We start from the raw sequence: 21,938 nt of genomic DNA on the forward strand, positions 1-21,938 counted from the left end.
AACTTAGTTGAATTGAACTTGCAGTTTATTTGAGTCCACATATCATCCACCTGGGTGAATGTGTTCAGTGTACATGACTCAGGTAGCAAAAAACATTTCACTATGTAATCAATCCTATTTTGAAATCCAAAGAAGAATGAGTCGGCAAAACTATATCTTTGGCTGTGGTTAGATAATATATCTATGTTTATGTATATCATTTAAACCACTTTCATTCATCCATACCTCCATCCATTTATTCATCTGGCAAACTAGGAGCCTCAGAAGTGTAAGATGCTATTTCACACTGTAGGATTCAAAATAAGTAAGACCCAGATCAGTAGCTCTCAGCCTTGGTTTCATATTATAATCGCCCGAGGTAATTTTCCAGAAAGATGAATGCCTAGAGCTTAGTCTCAATATACTGAACAAGGGTAAAGCTGTTGCATGAGAATCTTTTTTTTTTTTTTGAAGCTCTGAAGATAATGTGTAACCAGACTAGAGAATAACCAGTCTGCATAATTATCAAATTGTGTTGCTGTTACTTCCAAAATACTACCATCAGTATAAAAATGATTAACTCAGTTAGCCCACATTTGAGTCCAAATTTAACAGTAAACAGAGGAGAAGCACTTGTGGAATGGTAGAATAAGGATCTGATCCTCTATAACAACAGTGGGGACACTAGCCGAAAAATGGCAAAAAACAGCATTTTGGGAACTCTTGAATTTAATGAAAGGCTTGTAACAAGGAGTATTTATTCAAGAAAAATGGCTGAACCTCAGTAAGAACAGTGAGCTTTGTGGCATTTTAATTTTCCTATCTTCTCCCCAGCTCTGTAGTAGCCTTGAAATCCAATGGCCTTGCAACCATGGTATCTGGGAAACCTACAGCCTGGCAGCCACAGGAAGGGAAGAGTGGGTTTGGGGCTCCCCACAAAGCCCTGTTCCAACAGCATGGTCTCTATTTGATCTGAATGGCAACTTCTAGGAAAAGCTCCAAAGGCTTGTCTTTACCTCAGAGCTCATTCAGTGAGGAAAGTCCTATCCTCAGGATGTGTCATAAAAAACAAACAAACAAAAACAAACAAAACAAAACAAAACAAAAAACCACCAGTGGCAATTATTTAACATAAAATATGTTTGAGAGGGTAATACTAGTTGGCACAAACAAAAGGTTAACCAAAAAAAAAAAAAAAAAAAAAAAAGGCAGGAAAATCTTGGAAATGAGATGTCTATAGAGGGCTTTGAAAAACCCAGCATATTCCTGGGGATCTAAAATGCAACATGTAAGTGCAGGGCTATGCACATGCTCAGAAAAGACCTGAGACAACCATAACTGTTCACCTCTGGCCGACCACGAGGCTCTGCACAAGCAGAAATGAAGGGTAAGACAGACCAGCAGGCTGTTGGAGTGTTCAATGTGTGCCATAAAACACATACAGAGCCCTCTTCAGAGGGTGAGGAATCTAATGATGCATAGTGTTTCAGGCCATCTCTGCCAACTCATCAGCATGAGCTAACTAAGCAGAAACCTCAGTGGCCACACTGAGAAGGAATATAGGTGTTACAGAATTAGTCAAAGAAAGTCCCTAAAACAATAGCAAAACTACAACAAGTAGCAACAACAAAACCCCCAAGAAGGGGGGAATCTGATTTCCAGATTTCCTAAATTATATTATTTTAAATACAAGGCTTATAACAAAAAGATATGATATATACAAAAAAAGAGAGAAGTCTGCCACAAAGTATGCCTCAGGGAAAGAAAGCAGGTAATAAAATCTGACTGTAAAGGAGGCTGGACCACACTGGACTTAGTAGACAAAGACTTCACATGAACTATTATCAACATGTTCAAGGGACGAAAGGAAACCATGCTTAAGCAGTTAAAGTTTGAGAACAATGTCTCAGGGAGCAGAGAATGTTAATAAAAAGGTTTATTTAAAAAAGAATCAATTAGAATTTCTAGAGTTGAAGTTCAGTAACTAAAATGGAAAATATACTACATGGGGCCAACATCAGATTTGAGCAATGAGAAGAAGGACTCAGTGAACTTGTAGATAGGTAGGTTCAGATTATCTAGTCTGAGGATCCAAACAAAAATGAACGAAGAAAAATGAACACATTCTCAGAGACCTACAGTATACTGTCAAGCATATCAACCTACATACATGGGAGATCTGGGAGAAGAGACAGAGAGAGGGACAGAAAGTATATTTGAAGAAATAATGGGAAAAGCTTCCCAAATTTGATAAAAATACTTTAACCTATATATTCAAGTATCTTAATGAATTCCAAGAAGAATAAACTCAGATACACACCTAGACACATCATAGATAAACAGTTTAAAGACAAAGAGAGAAGCTTGAAAGTTGCAAGCTGTACTTGAAAGGTGTACATGTCTCAAGACGTACAAGGAAACTTCATTAATACCAATAGCTGACTTCTCATCAGAGAGCATGGAGAAATTACCAAGATGGTGGACTCAGAAGTTCCAGACACTTGTTCTCCCATGGAAATGTTAACTAACGGGCTGACTAAAGTAACTTTATAGGAACTCCGGAAACCAGTTCAGAGATCTATAGCAAATAAGCAAACACTGAAACAAGAAAGAGTCACATTCAATACTTGAGGAAATTTCCAGGCATTTTTACTTGCATATGTCCCATCCCCTTCCTGGCAATGCTACAGTGTGGTCAGGAGGAAGCAGACCAATTCCCAGTTCCCTCCCTTGGCCAGAACAAGAGGAGTGCAAATGATTTGCAACATTCTAGCCTGTGTATGAGCTACCTGAGAGACTGGTTTCTGTCTCACATGCCTAAGAACTTAGATGGGAAATTGTGGCAGACTCTGGATCTCAGGTGGCAGAAGCTATGGAAGGCAATGATAGGCATTGTGGGGCATGAAAACTGCAGGAGGACTGCAGACTCACATACACCTTGGGGCAAGAGATTATAAGAAGAGGAATAAAATAGAACATCTAAGGCCCCAAGAAAAAGCTGAGGTGAGACTCTTTGGGAAATTAAGACTTTAAAAAGCAGATTTTTAAAAGTGGATTCACAGGCCAAGATAAAACATACGCTCAGAAAAAATCTGAGATGCCCTTACACCTTTACCCTGGGTTATTCCAGCAGGAATGACAAGAGTGACTAGTGAAGGTCTTCCAAGCTAATCTGCAGCAACTAGGAGAGGTGGCTGTTTTTTCAAATGCCCAGTTTTCAACAAAAGTAGTCACAAGATATACCAAGAAAAAGGGAAGCATGGATCATTCAAAGGAACAAAATAAATCTCCAAAAACCAACCCTGAAGAAACAAATGCATCAGACTTAAAATGTATCAGGTAAAGACTGTAAAACATCTAAAGTATGATCAAAGAGCTCAAGGGATACACAAAGAATTCAAAGAAACAAGGAAAATAATATAGAAACAAAAGGAGAATATCAACAAAAAAGATAGAAATTATTTTTAAAAAACCAGAAATTTTGGAACTGAAAAATATAATAACTGAATTGAAAAATGCACTAGAGGAGTAAAATTACAGACTCAAACAAGCAGAAGAAAGAACAAGTGAACTTCATTTGAAATTAGTAAGTCTAAGGAGCAAAAAAAAAAACAGAGAGAGAGAGACTTAAATGACACCATCAATAGATCATTATATTTATTATGGGAGTCCCAAAAGAAAAAAAGGGGGGGGGGAGGGCAGAGATATCACTTGAAGAAATAATGGCTGAAAACATTCCAAATCTGAGTAAACACATGGATATACAAACCCAAGGGGCTCAGTATGCTCTGGGATAAACCTAGAGAGACCCCTGCTGACTGAGACTCTTTAAGATCAAACTGTTGAAAGACAAAGAGAGGATCAGTAAAGCAGCAGAAGAAAAGCAGCTCCCACCGCCAGGGAGCTCCCAGCGTGAGTGCCAGTGGGCTTCTTCACAGAAACCGCGCGGGCCAGAAAGCAGCTGGGTGACATATTTAAAGGGCTGGGGTTAAAAAAAAAACAAAAAGCAACAACAACTATCAACTGAGAAAGTCTGTCTTCGACAAAATTGTCCTTCAAGAAGGAAGGAGAAATTAAGAAATTCCCAGACAGCCAATAGCTGAGGGAGTTACCACTATTTCTGCCATAAAAGAAATGATCAAGGAAGTCCTTCAAGTTGAAATGAAAGGATACTAGACAGCAACCTGAAGCCACACAGAAGTATAAAGTTCTCTGATAAAAGTAAATAGAAGAATTGAAACAGCAGTGTTATTATAGTAATTTGGTTTATAACCCCATTTTTTTACAAGATTTAAAAAACAAATTCGTAAGAATAATTATAAATCTGTTATTGGATATGCAACATATAAAGATATAATTTGTGACACTGATGACATCAAGGGGAGTGGAAAAGTGGAACTGTAAAGGAGTAGAGTTTCTGCAAGTTTTTAGCATCAATTTAAGATAAACTGTGTCGTAACTTTAGGATACTACATGTACTACCCATGGTAACCACGAAGAAAATGTCTATAGAGTATACACAACAGGAACCAAGAAGAGAATAAAAGTGTATCACTACAGAAAATCAGCTAAACACAAAGGAAGGCACTAATGAATGAAATGAGGGACAAAAAAGCATAAAACATACAGAAAACAGGTATCAAAATAGCAAAAGTAAGTGCTTCCCTATCAGTAATTACTCTAAATGTAAGTGGATTCAACTCCCCAATTAAAATACACAGTTGGGCAGAATGGATTAAAAAAAATACAAAGAGATCCAACAATATGTTGTCTACAGGAGATTCACTGTAGATATAAGGACACACATAGGTTGAAAGTAAACATATGGGAAAAGATATTCCATGAAAAGCCAAAAACTAAAAAAAAAAAAGACATAGAAGGATGTAAAATAATAAAAGGGTCAGTTTGACTAGATACAATACAATAATTATAAACATTATATACCAACATCAGAGCTCAAAAGTATATGATGCAGATGTTGACAGAAATGAAGGAAGAAATAGACAGCTCCTCAAAACAATAGTCAGATACTTCAGTGCCCCACTTTCAATCATGGATCAATCAATAAGGAAATAGAGGAATTAAGTGAAAAACACTCTACCCAACAACAGCACAATATACATTTTTCTTAAGTGCACACAGAACATTCTCAGACAATATTTTAGGCCTCAAAACCAGCATAATAAAAAAAAAAGATTGAAATCATACAAAATATCTTTTCTGAGTGTAATAATTGAATGAAAATAGAACTCAACAACAGAAAGAAAACTGGAAAATACACAAATACATGGTTATGAAACAGTGCACTTGTAGATAACCACGGGGTTAAAGAAGAAACCACTCTATTTCCTAAAGAAGAAAACTGAAAAACAGTAGAGAAAATCAGTGACACCAAGAGCTGGCTATTCTAAAAGGTCAACAAAATTAGCAGATCTTTAGCTAGACTAATGAAGGGAAAGAGAGAGAGAGAAGATTCCAATCCAAAATGAGAGAAGGGACATAACCATCCATTTAGGGAAATAAGGATTGTAAGAGAAACAATTGTTTGCCTACAAACTGGATAACCTAGAAGAAATGGGTGAACTTCTAGAAACAGGTAACCTACCAAGACTGAATCATGAAGAAATAGAAAATATGGACACATTTATAGCTGTTAAGGAAACTGAATCAGTAATCCCTTACCTTCCAACAAAGAAAAGCCCAGGACTGGATGGCTTCACTAGTCAATGTTTCTGAACATTTAAATAAGAATTAACAACAATCCTCCTCAAACGCTTGCAGAGAATTGAAGAAGAGGTAACACTCCCAAACTCAGGGTAAGAGTCTAGCATTACCATGATGCCAAAGCCAGATAAAGACACCACAAAAACCGAAAACTACAGACTAATATTGCTTATGAATATTGACGAAAAATCCTCAACAAAACACTAAAAAACCATATTCAATAAGGATTATACACCGTGACAAAGTGAAATTTATTCCTGGAATAATATGGTTCAAATCAGTAAAAAAAAAAAAAAAGAAAATCAGAGTGCTACCCGACATGAACAGAATGAAGGCTAAAACCCACCAAGAGCGTGTCATTTGAGGCGGAAAAGCATTTGACAAATTTTAACATCCTCACGTGATTAAAAAGGAAAATTCAGCAAACTAGGAGTGGAAGAAAACGGTCTTAACATAATAAAGGCCATATAGGAAAGACACACAGCTGACATCATGCTCAGTGGTGAAAGACGGCAAGTTTCTCTCCAGGATTGGGAACTAGACAAGTATGCCTGCTTTCAGGGAATATAGCCAATATTTTACAGTAACTGTAAATGGAATATAGCTTTTAAAAACTGTGAATCACTATATTGTACAAGTGAAACTTTAAAATATTGTACATCAACTGTACCTCAATTTAAAAACAAAAAAAGCTGTATGCCTGGAGAGAAGGAAGGACACAAACTTGCAATGAAGAACTGGGGTCCCAGGCAGGTGTCTGAGTCAGTGAATTTTGAGATGGCACAGTTTCTGACGGTGACAGATGCAGGATGTGACCCTGGGCATTCTCAGCTGAGGTGGGGATGATGATATGATTAACTTAATGGACGAGATTATTAGTTTAATCAAGTAACTGGTGACTGATAAACTGTACTTTCAAAGTGGTTAAATGGTTTCCTATGCAGCTAACTGTTGGCACAATTTTGTATAGAACAGGCTATGTCTTTAGTGGTAACTTTCTGTTTTGTACGTTACACCTCTGACAGTTCTATCCCTTCCTAAGCCAGCAACCTCCCTCGGAGCCCTGTTTGGAGTCGGAGTTGAGAAGCCCGGAACGGAAGAGCGGTAGCAAGGCAGGAGGGGGGTCCGGGTGAAAGCCGCAGATTTGACCTGGGGATAGCGGTCCTTTTCAGCTGCGATGTGAAGACAACTTTGTAACACCCTCACTTTTATCTTGGCCCTTCATGTGCCCACTTGGAAATCTGGCACACAGAAGTATCTGCAATACAGTTCACTTTAGTTTATAGGATTTTAGAAACTGGGGGCCAGATGAGGAGCATACTTTGAACTATTTGGTGGCTTAAAAATGATAGCTGACCACAAATAGGCCAGCCCCCCAAACACGGATTACATTTTAACAGGTTTTCAATGTGTTTATAAAAAAAAACAATACAGCCACTTTGGCACACCGTGGACAGCTACACATTCTACGGCCCGAACATGACCACAGTGGATCTCCTCCGCGTTTGTGGCAGAGTTCTTAGTACGAAACCACAGCCCTGCACCCTTTTTCCCCAGCTTCTCTTTGGCTTCCTGATTGGGCCTGGCTCACCGGGCAGCTGAAGTTAAACAGAAGGTGATGTCAGATTCCCGTCCTGTTTGATCAGCTGTGCTCTGTCCCACCTGTACTCAGGCAGCTGGCCTCATCACGCCTGGGGCTCAGCGTCTGGAGAAGGTCGCCCAAGCTTGTATCCCAGCCGCACAGAAATGAACCTTCTCTTCTCTTTGGGGGGATGATCTCAAGTATCTCCTGATTGGCTTCTCTGTTTGGGGCAGATCCTTAGGCCGCTGGTTTTGAAATTACCAGAGGTTTTTTTTTCTCTCCAAGATCAAAGTTCAAAAGCAGACATTACTTTCTAAACAAGTAGCAAAATTAGATTCAAGAATGTTATGGGGGTGGGGCGGAGGATATAGGTCAATTGGTAGAGCGCATGCTTAGCAAGCACGAGGTCCTGGGTTCAATCCCCAGTACCTCCACTAAGTAAGTAAATAAATAAACAAACAAACAAACAAACAAACCTAAATACCTACCCCCTCAAAAAGTAAAACAAAATAAAATAAAAATTAAAAAAGAAAAGAAGGTTACAAGGCCAGTCTCATGGGTGTATTACTGATTTGGAAGACAGATTATTTGTTTTCTTCCTAGTGCTACAGCTGACTTATTATATAGAGTATTGATTTTAAAGTAAGAATACCTGTTTCCCATCTAATTCACAAGGAAGTGGTGATTATAAATTAACATGAATTACGTGGGTCACTTCTTATGAAAAGGCCAATAAATATATTTAAACTTTTACTTTTTTCTCAATGAAAACTTTAAAAAGTCATTAATGAGAAGAAACAGAATTAAGGAAATTACTTTAAATACTATCTTACAGCATTCACAAAAAGAAAATATTTAAAAAGCCATGATTATTTTAAGAAAGAAACATGATTCATGAATGCTGGCAAAAGGCTTGAAAGTGATTGTAAGTGATGTAACACAATTATACATTCCTTATGAATGTCTGTAATTTTTCATTATCTTATTATTCATGGAGCACAACTTTGAGTTGATTTTCTGCAGCAGAGAATTTGGGTTCTTAAGAACAAAGGATTTAATACATGGAATTTTGCCAGATTCAGTTGTTGCATTCTTTACATCACAAGATCATAACACTGAGCACCTGTTCAACCACTGTTTTTCTCCAAAAATATGTTTGATCATTCAGCTGGAAAGGAACAGCTTTTCACTTCCATTTACAAATCTCTCACACTTTTCACAAAGCAGCTCTCTCTGCAACCAAACTCACAGCTCATGAATTTTACTAAATAACATCACTGCAGAGGTCACACCTTAAGGACATCCTTCCTTTTAAGTAATCTTAACTAGAAAATAGCAACAAAGTTTCCTTAAGCCTTAAATGCTACCCTTTTAAATAAGACTACTCAGAAAGACATGCGGTGAATTTTCTGTAATTGGTTCACTTTAGTTCAGCCTCTGTTTTTAGCTCTTGATAGACCGAAGAATATTGAGTCTTTTTTTAACTGAAGATGCTTATTTCCTGTCTTAAATATTCTTTCAAGTTTTATGTAAGACCATAAAACAGACTCTGATTTCACACTCTGATCTTTCAATCATGTAGGGAATGGACAGATAATTATTAAGCTGGCAAAACATTTCTTTTTTACTAAGTACATTTTCTTTATCATTGATAAGCAATCAAAAACCGTAATATACTGACTTACTTGAAAATAAGGGGAAATTTTAAGCTTTCTAATTGAGACACTGGTCTCCTGATAGAAGTATCAATACTTTTTACTACAAAACCCGCACATTCCATTTGTCTGATACATCTAATCACAACATAATTACAATGCAAATACAATGCCAACTTACACAGGGACTCTATTTGCCACAGTCACCCACAATTCATTAGTGAAGGCTTTGATTCTGCTACTTTGTTGTCTAGTTCATTTACTGATGGGTAGCTTTAAGTATTTCCCAGCAAGAAAAGTGGCAATCCATTCACTAGAAGTAATTTTCACATCTCATTTTCTTAACAGATCTGAAAATGTGTTCTAATGTATGTGCTGTTAACAATATAAAAAATAGGTAACATCTGTTCTGAGCAGTTGACATTTCACCATATCCACTCCACATGGACACATGCACAGCGTGCTTAGATTTCACAGTGCCTGACAGATGTGCAAGGACCCTTAAGTAGCAATAACTTGGCTGAAGGCACGTCTTGTGCTTTCTGCTCATTGGCGCTGCTCTTGGCGGTAACTGACAATGGCTGGTTTCTGCCGCAGCACGGTCAGTGCCATTAATCCAGACAAAGAAGTTATTTATTTCAAAATGATGCCAATGCCTGTGATTCATAAGTTAAATCTAAAATGACTTGCAAAAACATCTTATGTGAAAAATGCGGAAATGCTTCCTTACAAAATAAAAGGAAATTTCTCCTAGAAAGCTGAGTCATTAACTTACCTGATGGGGGAGGGGTGGGGAGGGGGAGGAAGAATTGGGCCAAAATACCTGGCAAGATTCTTTCTGGTTCTGTTATTTTACTGCAAGCTGGATGCTCAGCATATTCAAAAAACATTCCCTGTCTCTACTTCCCCTTAGAACTTGTAATCTTATTAGAAAACAATTTTAATTCACCCAAAAACAATTAACTATACAGAATGCTACTTGAAGATGCTAAATTGAATATAATCAAGTGATTTTGGATGGTGATGTAAAATAAGACACATGGAATCCTAAAAGAATTCCAAGTACACATAATCTCCATGCATACAGATACTTACATGTATCTTTACCCATACTATTTCAGCTTATCCAAAAGGAAGTTGATTGCAAAATAGGTTGTTATATTTTATGTACCACCGAGGAAGAGAAAACACCACCCTTTAACCTATGACACAGTGTCAATTATAAAACACATCCCTGGGGAACTGTGCTTTCTACCAGTAGATCAGAGATAGATTTATCTTCTCTCCCTATGTGAAGAAACATTCTAGAAAGGCTCAAATAATGGAAGTTTTGTCTCATGTAACTTCACTCTGTTTTTTAACACTGGAAACTTAGTTGCATAAATACTATGCATTTATGTTAAGATGCCAAAAAATGGGCATACAAAATGTAATGTGTGCCTTCACGGGGTCTGGCAAACAATTAGTGCTAAATAAATGTTGAATTAATGAAATTATTTGATATGCCTAAAGATTGAATTAAATTATTGCTAACTTTTAAACAAATTGAAGTATAGTTGATTTACAATGTTGTGTTAGTTTCTGGTATACAGCATACTGATTCAGTTATATATATATATTCTTTTTAATATCCTTTTTTATTATAGATACTGAATATAGTTCCCTGTGCTATAGAGTAGGATCTTGTTGTTTATCTGTTTTATACTTAGTATTTTCTATCTGCAAATCCCAAACTCCTAATTTATCCCCACCCCATACCCTCTTTGGTAACCATAAGTTTATTTTCTATGCCTATGAGTCTGTTTCTCATTTGTAAATAAGTTCATCTGTGTCATTTTTTTAGAATCCATTTTTTTAAGAATCCATATATAAGTGATATCATTTGATACTTTCTTTGTTTGACTTCACTTAGTCTGATAATCTCTATGTCCATCCATGTTGCTGCATTTTTTCATTGTTTTTTTTATGGCTGAGTACTAGTCCATTGTATATATATACCATACTTCTTTATTCAGTCATCTGTTGATGGAAATTTAGGTTGCTTCCATGTCTTGGCTATTGTAAACAGTGCTGCTATGAACACGGGTGCAATCATTGCTAACTTGTAATTTTATTCTATTCATGTATTACCATGAAGCTCAAGGCAAAATGTAAATTTAAATGTAAATGCTTGTGAGGTATAAACCCAGTCCAGTTACTATTTATTAAAACTATAACATGTTCTTCACCATCATTTTATACTATGTGACTGTCTTCCACACTTATCTAAAGGCAGCCAAGGGAAGTAACAGAATTTGTGTCCCCTTGGGTATAATGTATGGGTGAAAATGAGATAAAAATTCACTCTACCCCCAAATTACTATGTTATAGGTTAAAAATCGAATAAAAAACAAAACAAACCCTTTTCTATTCTTGAGTTGTGATTAATTCTTGGTATAGGTATTGAAAAAAAATCAACATTTCATGGATTTTAATTATTCATTTGGTTTAGTGTGAAAAGGATTCATAGATAACAGGTAAAACATTGTTTAACGCTTGCAAAAATAAATACAGCATGTCCCAAATTTCTTAGTGCAGTTTATGCTGTACTTAACTTCAGGAATACAAATACTTCAAAATTTGAATAGAAGAAGAAAATAAGAAATAAGACATTTCATTTTCACTTGTTTAGTCTTGTGAATTTTGAAAAATATACTTTTTAATTTTAATTTTTTAGTCTGTCTCATTGGAGATGGCAAACACTGACTGAACCAAAACATTCAAGTTAAAATTTTACTTCAAAGTTTCCAAAACTGAACAAGTGTTAAATAATGAAACTTTCAAGTAATTTTTTAAAGCTTTTTTCTTTAAATAGACTATTTTTAGAGCAGTTTTAGGTTCACAGCAAAACTGATCTGAAGGCTATGAGATTTCCCATATACCTTTTGCCCCAGCAGCTGCATAGCCTCCCCTATTATCAACTTAACGGTACCTGCCACATGGTACACGCAATGGTACACCAAATGATATTTTTAAAAGTTTGTAGCATTTACTTCTTTGACATTCTCAAAGCTTAAAACAGCACTCAGACTTTTAGAACATCTCATATTTTTAGGAGATTCAGGGGGTTTTCTTCACAAAGGAGTCACACAGAAAAGTCTTCTTGGAAATGAAAAGAACCCTGTATAGATTTGCTTGTTGACGTGTGTGGCAGCTCTGTTACAGTGAAATAGTAAATAATATGGGGTTAGAACTGGGTTCACATCGTAGCTCAGTCACCATACTTGTTATGTGATCTTGAGCAAGTAATTCAATATTTTTGAAGACATAGTTTATGCTGTTAAGGGAAAAAATCCAACCTATTAACTCCTAATAGTGGTTATCCCCGAGTGCTGAAATTACAGGTAAGTTTTCCCTTTGCCTTTGTTTTTAATTAAAAAAATTTTAATTGTGTTAAAAAAAAAACTCATAAAATCTTTGCTTTACTTTCTAAAACTGGCATAGTGAACATGGACCCATATGCCTTCTTATATAATTCTTGAGGTTTACAACTCTCATTAGCAGTTACTTTCCAAAAACAACTCTCCATTATCTGCACATCTTAGACTTGGGGTATTCCAAACAGTAGCCACTAGCTACATTTTTGAAAAGCTATGCCTCCTCCTCATCTGTTTTGAACTGACAGCTAAAGATGTTCATCATAAATTTAGTCATAAATGGTGTATTTTCTGATGTATATGAAATCAAAATTCTGAGTCTGCATATTTAGTTAATTCAGTTTATGGAAATGTCTTCTATATTACATAATCAGAAAAGCCAGTGCTCACTGTTGAAATAATCAGCCAAGTTATACTTACTGTCAGTTAGACATAGTGTTTTCAATTTTTTAAATTATCATAAGGGTATTAATTCAGAGCCCTCTGATAACTTTGCTAACTGAGTTTGATAAATTCACTTCTCAATTCGATGGCTGGTAGATGGACAGACAGGAGAGGTTGGTCATGTGTTTGTTGCCTCGATGAAATAAGAAGTTGCCATTTTCAGTATTTCTAGATTATTCTAGATTCAGTATTACCAGAAGTTTTTCCTCTCACAGGATTCACCCTTGGAAATTACGCATTCTAGACTTGTCCTTTTGCTTGGTGCTCCAAAGCCTTCTCCTCAGAGCAGTGTGCAAGTAGGAGTAAGGAACACTGAGAGCTACCCTTCCCTTCTCCCTCACTCCCCCTCTTCCTTCCTTCCCCCCTTCCCTCCTCTTTTCCTTCTCTCCTTCCTTTCTTTCACCATCTGCACTGTACGCACACCCTCGTTACTTCACTTCTCACCCCAGTACCAACTGACTTAAAGTCTCACCTCTTGGTTGAAATATCTATAACCAATGACCCCCTAATTTCCATATTTAATGTGATCTTTTCAGCTTTCAAAGGTAAATGACCTCTTAGGAGCAAATGAACACTCTTCTTCTTTCTCGAGTTTGTTTTCTTTCTTGGCTTTCTTGAAACCACCCTCTCTTGATTACTTCATCACTCCTAGGTCTTCCTCTGTGACTTTCTGTCATCATTGGCCTTCTCTTTTAGCTCCATGCCCTCTGTGTTGCATCTAGCCCTTAGAACCTCAGCTCCCTCCCACATGCTGGTGACTTTCGGCCCCAAATTCCCTCCTGACACCCTGATTCATAGATTTAAGTGACTGCACATCTCTATGTAGATGAAAGTAAATCCCCCATCTTTTCCCAAAATCATGTACTTCCCGTGTGTGGTAAAGGTTATTAATTCTTAGTTGTCAAAGTTAAAATACAAAAACAAAAATTCAAACTCTCCCTCAACCTCCTTCTCACAGCCAGCATCCAGTAACTCCCCAATTTCCAGTTCTGTTCCCCAGTTATCTTATATTGCCTCTTCTTCTTTACAGACGCTGCCCCTGTATTAGGGCAGATTCTAATTACTTTCATCTGAATCACTGTATAGCTGAATTAATCACCCCCTCACACATGTTCTAATTAGTCAGCCAGCTTTTGTCACTTCCTCGTTCAAAACTCTTCAGATGTTCATGTTGTCCAAGTGATAACACATACAGAAGTTCTTAGTAAGGGAAGTGAACAAGCAGAGAACTTCATGGATCTGTCTTTCCCCCAGGAGTGCTAAGAAAGGGAGTGAAGTTTCTTCTTCTTGAGAAGAGTTCAAAGACACTAAGTTGGTGGGAGTGGAGAGCAGGCAGGGGGCAGGTGTGGTTCAAGAGAAATGGTACCAATAGGAGCTTCTTAAGGAGGCTTGGATCCAATCTAACCCTTGGAGCCAAGGGCCAAAAGATTGACAGATTGGGTTGTTTTTAAAGTTTGAGTGTAGTTCAGTTTAGATTGCTAGCAGATGAGACCAGTTGGATATCCAGGACAGAATCCTGGGCAAGAATAATTAATGTAAGAATATTGGAACATCTCTTAAGGGCAGAAATAGATAAATAGTCAGATTTAGATTTGAAGTCCATAAGAATAAAGGACATAATTTATACATAATAAGAGCAGTAAGTAGAAGTGTTATGTAAACACAATGGTATCTCAACAATGATAATATTAAATGCTCTATTTAATTTCATATTTTCAATGATGACTGAACCAGTATCTCTAACATCCTTCTCCAGGGAAGTAAAGACTTACAGTATGTTTTCACCTATTACCTTCCACTACCTAACATGCTTTGAATCATCTGGTAGTTTAGATTCAGACTGTTACTCTTATAATACTATCTGCTTTTATTTTATGCCATTACTTTTAAAGAAATTCTTTCTTATTAACTTGATAAAATCTGAAAGCCATATTATCAACACAAATTCATTTTTACTTATAAAGTCTAATGATTTATTTGTTCATCATTGCTTCTATAACTCATGTTGTTCTCTTTCTTAGAACCTTTTGTTTTGCTGGAAAAAATTCTAAAGTTTTTTGTTTTTGTTTTTTCAGAAAAGGCGCATTTCTGACATTTCTAAAAGAACAATGTCTTTATTCTGTCCTTACTCGACGCTCACTGGAACGCTAGCTTTGCAGGGTAGAGAATTCCAGGATAAAACATCTTTTCCTCCGAAGACAGTGAAGCCGTTGTTCCATTTTCCTTCAGAATCTGTTGTGAATGATGTTAAATCTAATATTGGAGTGATTCTTGTTCTTATCTAGCTGTTCCCTTTCCTTTAATTTCTGGAAACACCAAAATTGAAATTGTATTTAGATATAGATACCTTTGTTTTTTCTGCTTGGGACTAAGTGGATCTTTTAAATCTGAAAACTAGAATTTTTGTTCAACTCTTCAGCTTACAGAAACCACTCCACCCCTTTTTTTAAAATGACTGTTTCCTCCTTCCAATTGCCCTCTTTCTTTTGGTATGTTTTTAAGTTCTATTTTCTTTTTACTTTTACTTTACATTTTAAGTTATTTACTAGACTTTATCTTCCAGATAATCAGTCATATCCTAGATTCATACATAACCTAGTATTTGTCTCTTTTATTACAGTCATTGTTTTGACAAATATGTTTTTAATTTTCAAAAGCCCTTTCTTAATCTGTGAATATTTCTTTTTTATTTTAGAATTTTGGGGCATAGTGGTCCCCACTGGGTCAGTCTGAGGATATTAATTATAAAAATTTAGTGTTACCTTCTGTTCTTTATGTTATCTGTTTCCTCTGAAGTTAGTTCTGCTTGTTAGTCTTGGCTTGCCTCTAACACCATTAGCCTTCCAGAAGTACTTGGTGATCCTCAGTTGTTCATATGTATGAATGAAGGACTGGGCTGATTAGTTCAAGTAACTGATAGGGATATTCTTGAAGGATGTGTTGCAGTCTTGCTCCAGTAGACTTCTTTCTTGCTTCCTAAATAATATCATTTATATTTGGCATTTAAAAAGTTTCTCTGGACCTTATATAATAGGAACGATATTGTATTTCTGCCTCAGAAACTTGTTTTTATTTTGCTCAATATGTTTGTGAGATGTATCAATACTGAGGAACACACTGCTGCAATACATTCATTCTTCACTGCTGCATTGTGCGACATGTTATGACTGTACTATCATCCTGTTGTCCATTCTCCTGTAGGTTGACATTGGAGGTGTTTTTATTTTTCCTTTTCTCTTGTTATAAAAAAAAATGGTTCCATTAACCAGTTTGTAATAGGTTTCCTCTACTATTAGTATATATCACAATTCACTTTTTACAAAAGATTACTTCTGGTCACAAATATTTAGGAAGATATTTAGAGGCATGTTAAATTTGTTATAGGAATTAAATGCTTTAGATAAAAATACTCGAGAGAAAAGAAAGTTTCTTTTGTATAGCACAGGGAACTATGCTCAATATCTTATAATAACCTTTGATGGACGATGGTGTGAAGGTGAGCGTGTGTGTGTGTGTGTGTGTGTGTGCGCAGCGCTGGGACGTTGTGCAGTACACCACAGATGGACACATTGTAATTGTAATTGACTGTACTTCAATAATAATAATAAAAAAAAAAAACTCAAGAGAAATACCTCTAGCAACAAGGTTCTTAAAGGGAAATCTCTAAACCTGTAGAAAAAAAATTTTAAGTGAAGATAACAAAAAGAGATCGTTAAAGAAAATAGTAACATTTACCAATGAAGAGCTAAGACTTCAGAAACTTCCAGTTGAGTCTTTTGGTGTGTAAAAATTTTATCCATAGATTTTATAGCCAGTCTCTATTGATGGGTGAGAAAAGTGGGATTCATGAAATTATGTGACTTTTTCAAGGTAACGAAGAACTTAGTGAAATTTCATTGTAGGAATTTACACTGTAAATAAGATAGAAGTGATCCTGGGCTTCTGAAAGCAGCAGTGACACAGACAATTTTATTTTCACCCGAGAGATAAGAACAGTCAGCTTGCCTTCACCTCAATTTCCCTGGGGTTCCAGCCAGTAGAACTGGGGAAGCAGTGCCAGCTTAGCCTCATTCCATTTGACATTTAAAAACTGACCAGGAAAAGGCACTGCTCAAAAATTATTTTGGCACAAATGTTCAGCACTCTTGTTCCCCCCAGATAAAGCTGACCAAAAAGAAGTCAAAAGCAATGAATGACTTGTGGCGACATGATTCAGTGTGGTGTTAGAGATTCTAGAGCAGATTGTTTGCAGTCTGTTCTTACCTTCGCATTCTGGATGCAGGGACAGAGGGCCCAGGCTGCACTGGCCTTCACTTCTGGGTGAGGATTTTTCAGCAGGGACCACAACAAACGAACTCCATCTAAGGAATCAATTATCCTATTGTGAAACCAAAAAACAGAAGTATAAACTGTAATTGGTACATGAAAATAAAAATTTAAATGGCGTATCTATTTACAATTTACAATTCTAATTATTTTTTCTCCTTTTGACATTTGGCTTAAAGATTAAAAAAAAAAAAAAAAACTGACAACACCAGGGACATAACATGCTGTTAAATTGTCAGCTCTCTGATTTCAGTTTTAAACTCATGGAACTTGCTTTCCATGATAATCATGATTCACATAAACTTAAAATCATCATGTAATTTTTAATTAGCTATACACAGACTGTTACCTAAATATAAAAATACTGGTTTTATTCATATAGTAATATCTAAATACTTTCCAAAACAAATATTTATGCCTCAAAACTGTGCAGTTAACTTTTTTATTTGGTCTGTGTTTAACTGACTTACCGTACTGTATGACATATTTTAAACTCCTCCAGTCCTAATCTAGCATTAGGAATTAAAATCATTACACCACAGTGCATCCTTTGTTGGGCATGCATAACACGTAACTTGTTTTCCATGTGCTCCCTTCCCAGCAAGACTAACACTGCAGACTGTGTTATAATTACTTAAACACACTGTAATCAAAATATCTTCTTGACTGGCTGAAAAACGAATTATCATCAGAGTCATCTCTACACCATCTGTCTTCTGTTTATATATCAATCAGTCCAGGGAGTATAACCTCACATTAAGGTCCACCGAGTACTTGCAGTTGAGAAGGAGGCCAAACAGAACTTAATATCCTTTACAAACATGGCTTTGTTCAGAAAGACATGTTAAACTCAGAGTAGATGAAAAAAGATAAAGAACATCAAAATTCCTTTGATTTTTAACCTCAAGTTAAATACATGTAGTATTTAGCCACAGATAGAACAAATACTACAAGCTTAGATTGCATTCAAATTTCTTCCTGAAAACTGACATTAAAAACTACATTTCTTGATGATCTGAGATGAGTTTGCCAGCAAAAAAATGTATTGCTCCAAAGGTTCCAAGTTGGATATAAGTTTTGCATAACCTTATAAAACAATTGGTAATGCAAATAGCTTTTAGTAAGATATAAACTGTCTCTTTAAAAGATAAAAAAAAAATGCATTGAGAAAGTATTTTAACCCAAAGTTTAATAAACAGCTTTCAAAACCTAAAGCTTTCTATCACTATCATGTGGAAGGAAAATAAGGTTTTATTTCTCAATTTATAGAAAGTACAAAGAAAGATACTGAATACTTCACAATGAAGTATTTACAAACTTATAAAAACTTACTGGTTTACATTTGCCTCTGAAACATAATTAATGGAAATCCATTTATGTATTTTTTCACATGCGGTTTCTCAATGAACAATAGTGAATGATGATCTGTCCTGCTCCCTCACCAGTGTGGCAATAATATTTGCATTAGTAATATTTAGCTCTTCAGTGCTGGATATAACTTGTCATTAGAGTGGAAGTCATTTGGATGACATGCATTTTCCATTAAAAAGGGTGATAATTCAACTCTGAACTCCCCCCCACCACCAAAATTTCACAATTAACTATAAAAAGTCACTATTCATTGCAAAACTAGATGTCTTGTCCTTGACCCTCACCCCAAACCCTAGGCAATCCCTTCGCTTAGTTATAATGAACAAGGATTGTGACCCCATTACAGATGTCTTAAAAGACACAGCACAGTACAGAGTAATAACTTTGAATGAGGAAAACATTTTTGAGGAACATGTGCAAACAGAGGAACTGACAAAGTCAGGGGTAGCAGACTTCAGAGTTTAATTTTGTCCCCACACCTCTGTATCGAGTCATACACTGTGGATTTTTACTTCGAGTAACTCAGGTATCTCTCCCCTATTTCTCTGTTCTCCCTGCCAGCTCCAAGTCCTGGTCTTTACCGCCTCATAGCAGGATTGCTACCATACTGCCTAACTTGGTTTTGTGTCTTCAGTTTCTCTCAATTCCAATCCATCCTTAAAATTCCTGTGAAATTAATCTTACTAAAGGAGTTTTTAGAGCTTCTAAAACATCTCCTTGGGAGCAGGGCCCCAGGGACATTCATTCTGTGCATCACACCACTGAGCATGTTCAATCAACGCCTAGTGAACAGTTCACAACTGAAAGATCACTCCCAGGAGAAAAAGCTTCCAGCAGCTTCCCACTGCCTCCATGGTGTTAAAGCCCCAGTTCCTGAAACCAGCATTGACCATTTCCAGTGAGCTGGTTTATTCCTACATTCAGATGTTTGCTCATAAAACTCTTTGGCCATCTACTAAACCCTTCGTGCTAAGAATACAGAAATGACAGATACAGTTAATTCTTGTCCCCTGGGGTAGTTATGTTCTAGCAAATCACTGCAAACAGTGAATTGGTAAATACTGAATCATTGCTCCTGGGGAAATACAAAGTTTTATTCCTAAGAGCCTCTGATCAGAATAATTTTTGTTAACTAATCAAAACAAGACAGCCTTTGCTTACTCCTTTCCCGATGAATCAAAAATCTTTCCCAACACACATTAATTTTAATTTCATACTTGGAAGTAAATGTTCAAATTCAAAATCTAACCAGTAAATTTTCACTTGTAGTTGCCTCTAAGTTGAACGTGCATTTTCATAGATCTTTACAACTTTATTAATTTTTGCATATACCGTGATGGGCTTATACGTGAGATTAATTACACCACTGTCCATTTTCAATGGGTCTATCTCCTTTTGTACAGTTCTTTAATTTGATTAGATCCTGCTCTGAATTCATTTCCAGCAGGGCAATAGTTCTTCCCGTTTTTATTATCGATAGAATTTTACATTAGCTCTTTGACATTATGAAAACAAAACTGAATTATATGTTTTCAAAATCTTCAACTTTATCATAGGAATCAAACTGTGCCACTGACAAAAGACCGGTTCTTGAAAGATGAATACATATTCATAGTCTGGCTATTTAAAAAAACACAAAACACCCAAACAAACCAAAAAAGACACAGCTGCTTGTTATGGTTCTCAGTTTCTTTTGTTATATTAATGCTTGCCAGGATTGTTAAGGAGTCTGGCTGGCTTGCCTGTGTGTTGAGGCCACATATATGAATAAATGTGGACAGTTTGCATCCACAAAGCCGGCATGGCTAAGTTTGCAGAATTTCTTAATGGCAATGCCAATACATCTATTTTGAAACCATAGTTTTGCACCTTTTCTAAAAATTTCACCATATTTGCTGATAATTATGCTGAAAAATACTATCATCTGACAGTGGCTCAAACTAAATGTGTTTAGCCTAAAAGAATGTAATGTTCTTAAGCCACCTTATAAGATGAAACTGAAAGCTATAGGTTTGGAAACCAAGTTGGCAATTCAGTAAAAATGGAAGTATAAATGGGTGTCAGAATTAATGATGCCTGTGAAAAACTATGATTGGAAAAGAATTTTACTTTTTTTATAAAAATTCTCAAAGTTTTTATGTTTATCTTCACATATTCTTTTAAAGAGGCCATGGGAGACCAAATTAGGAGAAAAGATGTGAATGCAGCAGTATTTCATGTGTGTCCCAGAATTTCCTGGTCTTGGTAAAGTAGAACGCTAGTCTAGCCTTTTACAGTTGTGTAAACAATGTTATAGGAAAGCTCTCAAAACTTTCCCTCAGAAAAATAATGCATTGATACAGTAAATATTGAGAGCACATATCATGGGTCCAGCAATTTTTGAGGCAGTGAGAATTTTACTATCTTGAAAGCAAATGGAAATCCTTGCTCTCTTGGAGCTCATGTTCTTTTGGGAAGAGACAAAGAATGAAGGAGAAATCTGCGTAGTATATGAAATGTCGATAAGTGACTGGAGAAAAGTAAGACAGAGAAGGGGGACACTGGGTGGTGGGGTGGAGGTGGAGGGTGCATGGGAAGAGTGTCAGTGAAGCTGTCATCTGAGCAGTAACCCTGCAGGGGTTGGGGAGCCAGCTGCAGGGAAGTGTTCCAGTACCTAGTGCGGTCCTTGGCAGGGAGAACTAGCCATTCTTAAGCATTACGTGAAAGTTGCTCAGTCATCATGACATTCATCAGATTCCGGTGTTGGCCTAGAGGACATCTACTCACACATGCTCATCATGCAACGAGAAAGCAGATAAAGCTCCTTAACCAATGCTGTATAATGTGTTAATTCTATAAGCAAATAAGAGAGACTTTATCTTTTCTTCCCTTTACGAAAAAAATGCACATGGTTGAGACAAGTGCATTAAAGGCAGGTGAGGGAAGGTTCAACCAAAGCAGAGAGTAAAATGAACCACTGCAAATGCTAATATGGATGGTCACCGTATGACAAAGACACCCACCCTTGGACACAGAAGAAGAATAAAATGGTCCGATGTAACTGTAAGTACCCCCAAATATTTGGAGTAGTAAAATAAACTCTTTCCCTAAATAATCAACATTTAAATTTATTATTGGATAAAGTTACATTTATACCTGTATTTGGAGTGGTTATGATCGTTATTAAGTAGGTACTCCTCAAGATAACAAAATAGGAATCAGTTGAAGAGTAATCGGTGCCTAAGTGTGTATCCTGGTATCACAGAAAGAGCATAGACTAGATCCTTGTACAGCATGCACGCAAATGCCAGGGCCACCACTTACAACCTCGGTGTTGGGCGAATATTCAATCTCCTGAAGCTTGGGCTCCCTAAGCTGTTAAAATCAGGATGTACTGACCCATCATTAGTGAGATACCCAACATAGTTACAAGCAGATATGCAATTAATAATAGCTTCATCC

The 21,938-nt window shown here is 36.4% G+C and overlaps 1 protein-coding gene across 4 annotated transcripts in view; it reads right to left on the reverse strand.

The window, feature by feature from the left end:
• The window catches only part of ODAD2 (outer dynein arm docking complex subunit 2), a 147,007-nt gene that overhangs the window by 59,953 nt on the left and 65,116 nt on the right, over positions 1–21,938 (reverse strand). For all 4 annotated transcript variants that reach the window (XM_031444555.2, XM_064479542.1, XM_031444554.2 and 1 more), the window contains one exon: positions 17,064–17,178. In XM_031444555.2, coding sequence (XP_031300415.2) covers positions 17,064–17,178 — 115 coding nt within the window. The remainder of the gene's footprint in view (positions 1–17,063; positions 17,179–21,938) is intronic.

Source organism: Camelus dromedarius, chromosome 26 (genome assembly GCF_036321535.1).
Source record: "Camelus dromedarius isolate mCamDro1 chromosome 26, mCamDro1.pat, whole genome shotgun sequence".
Taxonomy (NCBI): Eukaryota; Metazoa; Chordata; class Mammalia; order Artiodactyla; family Camelidae; genus Camelus; species Camelus dromedarius.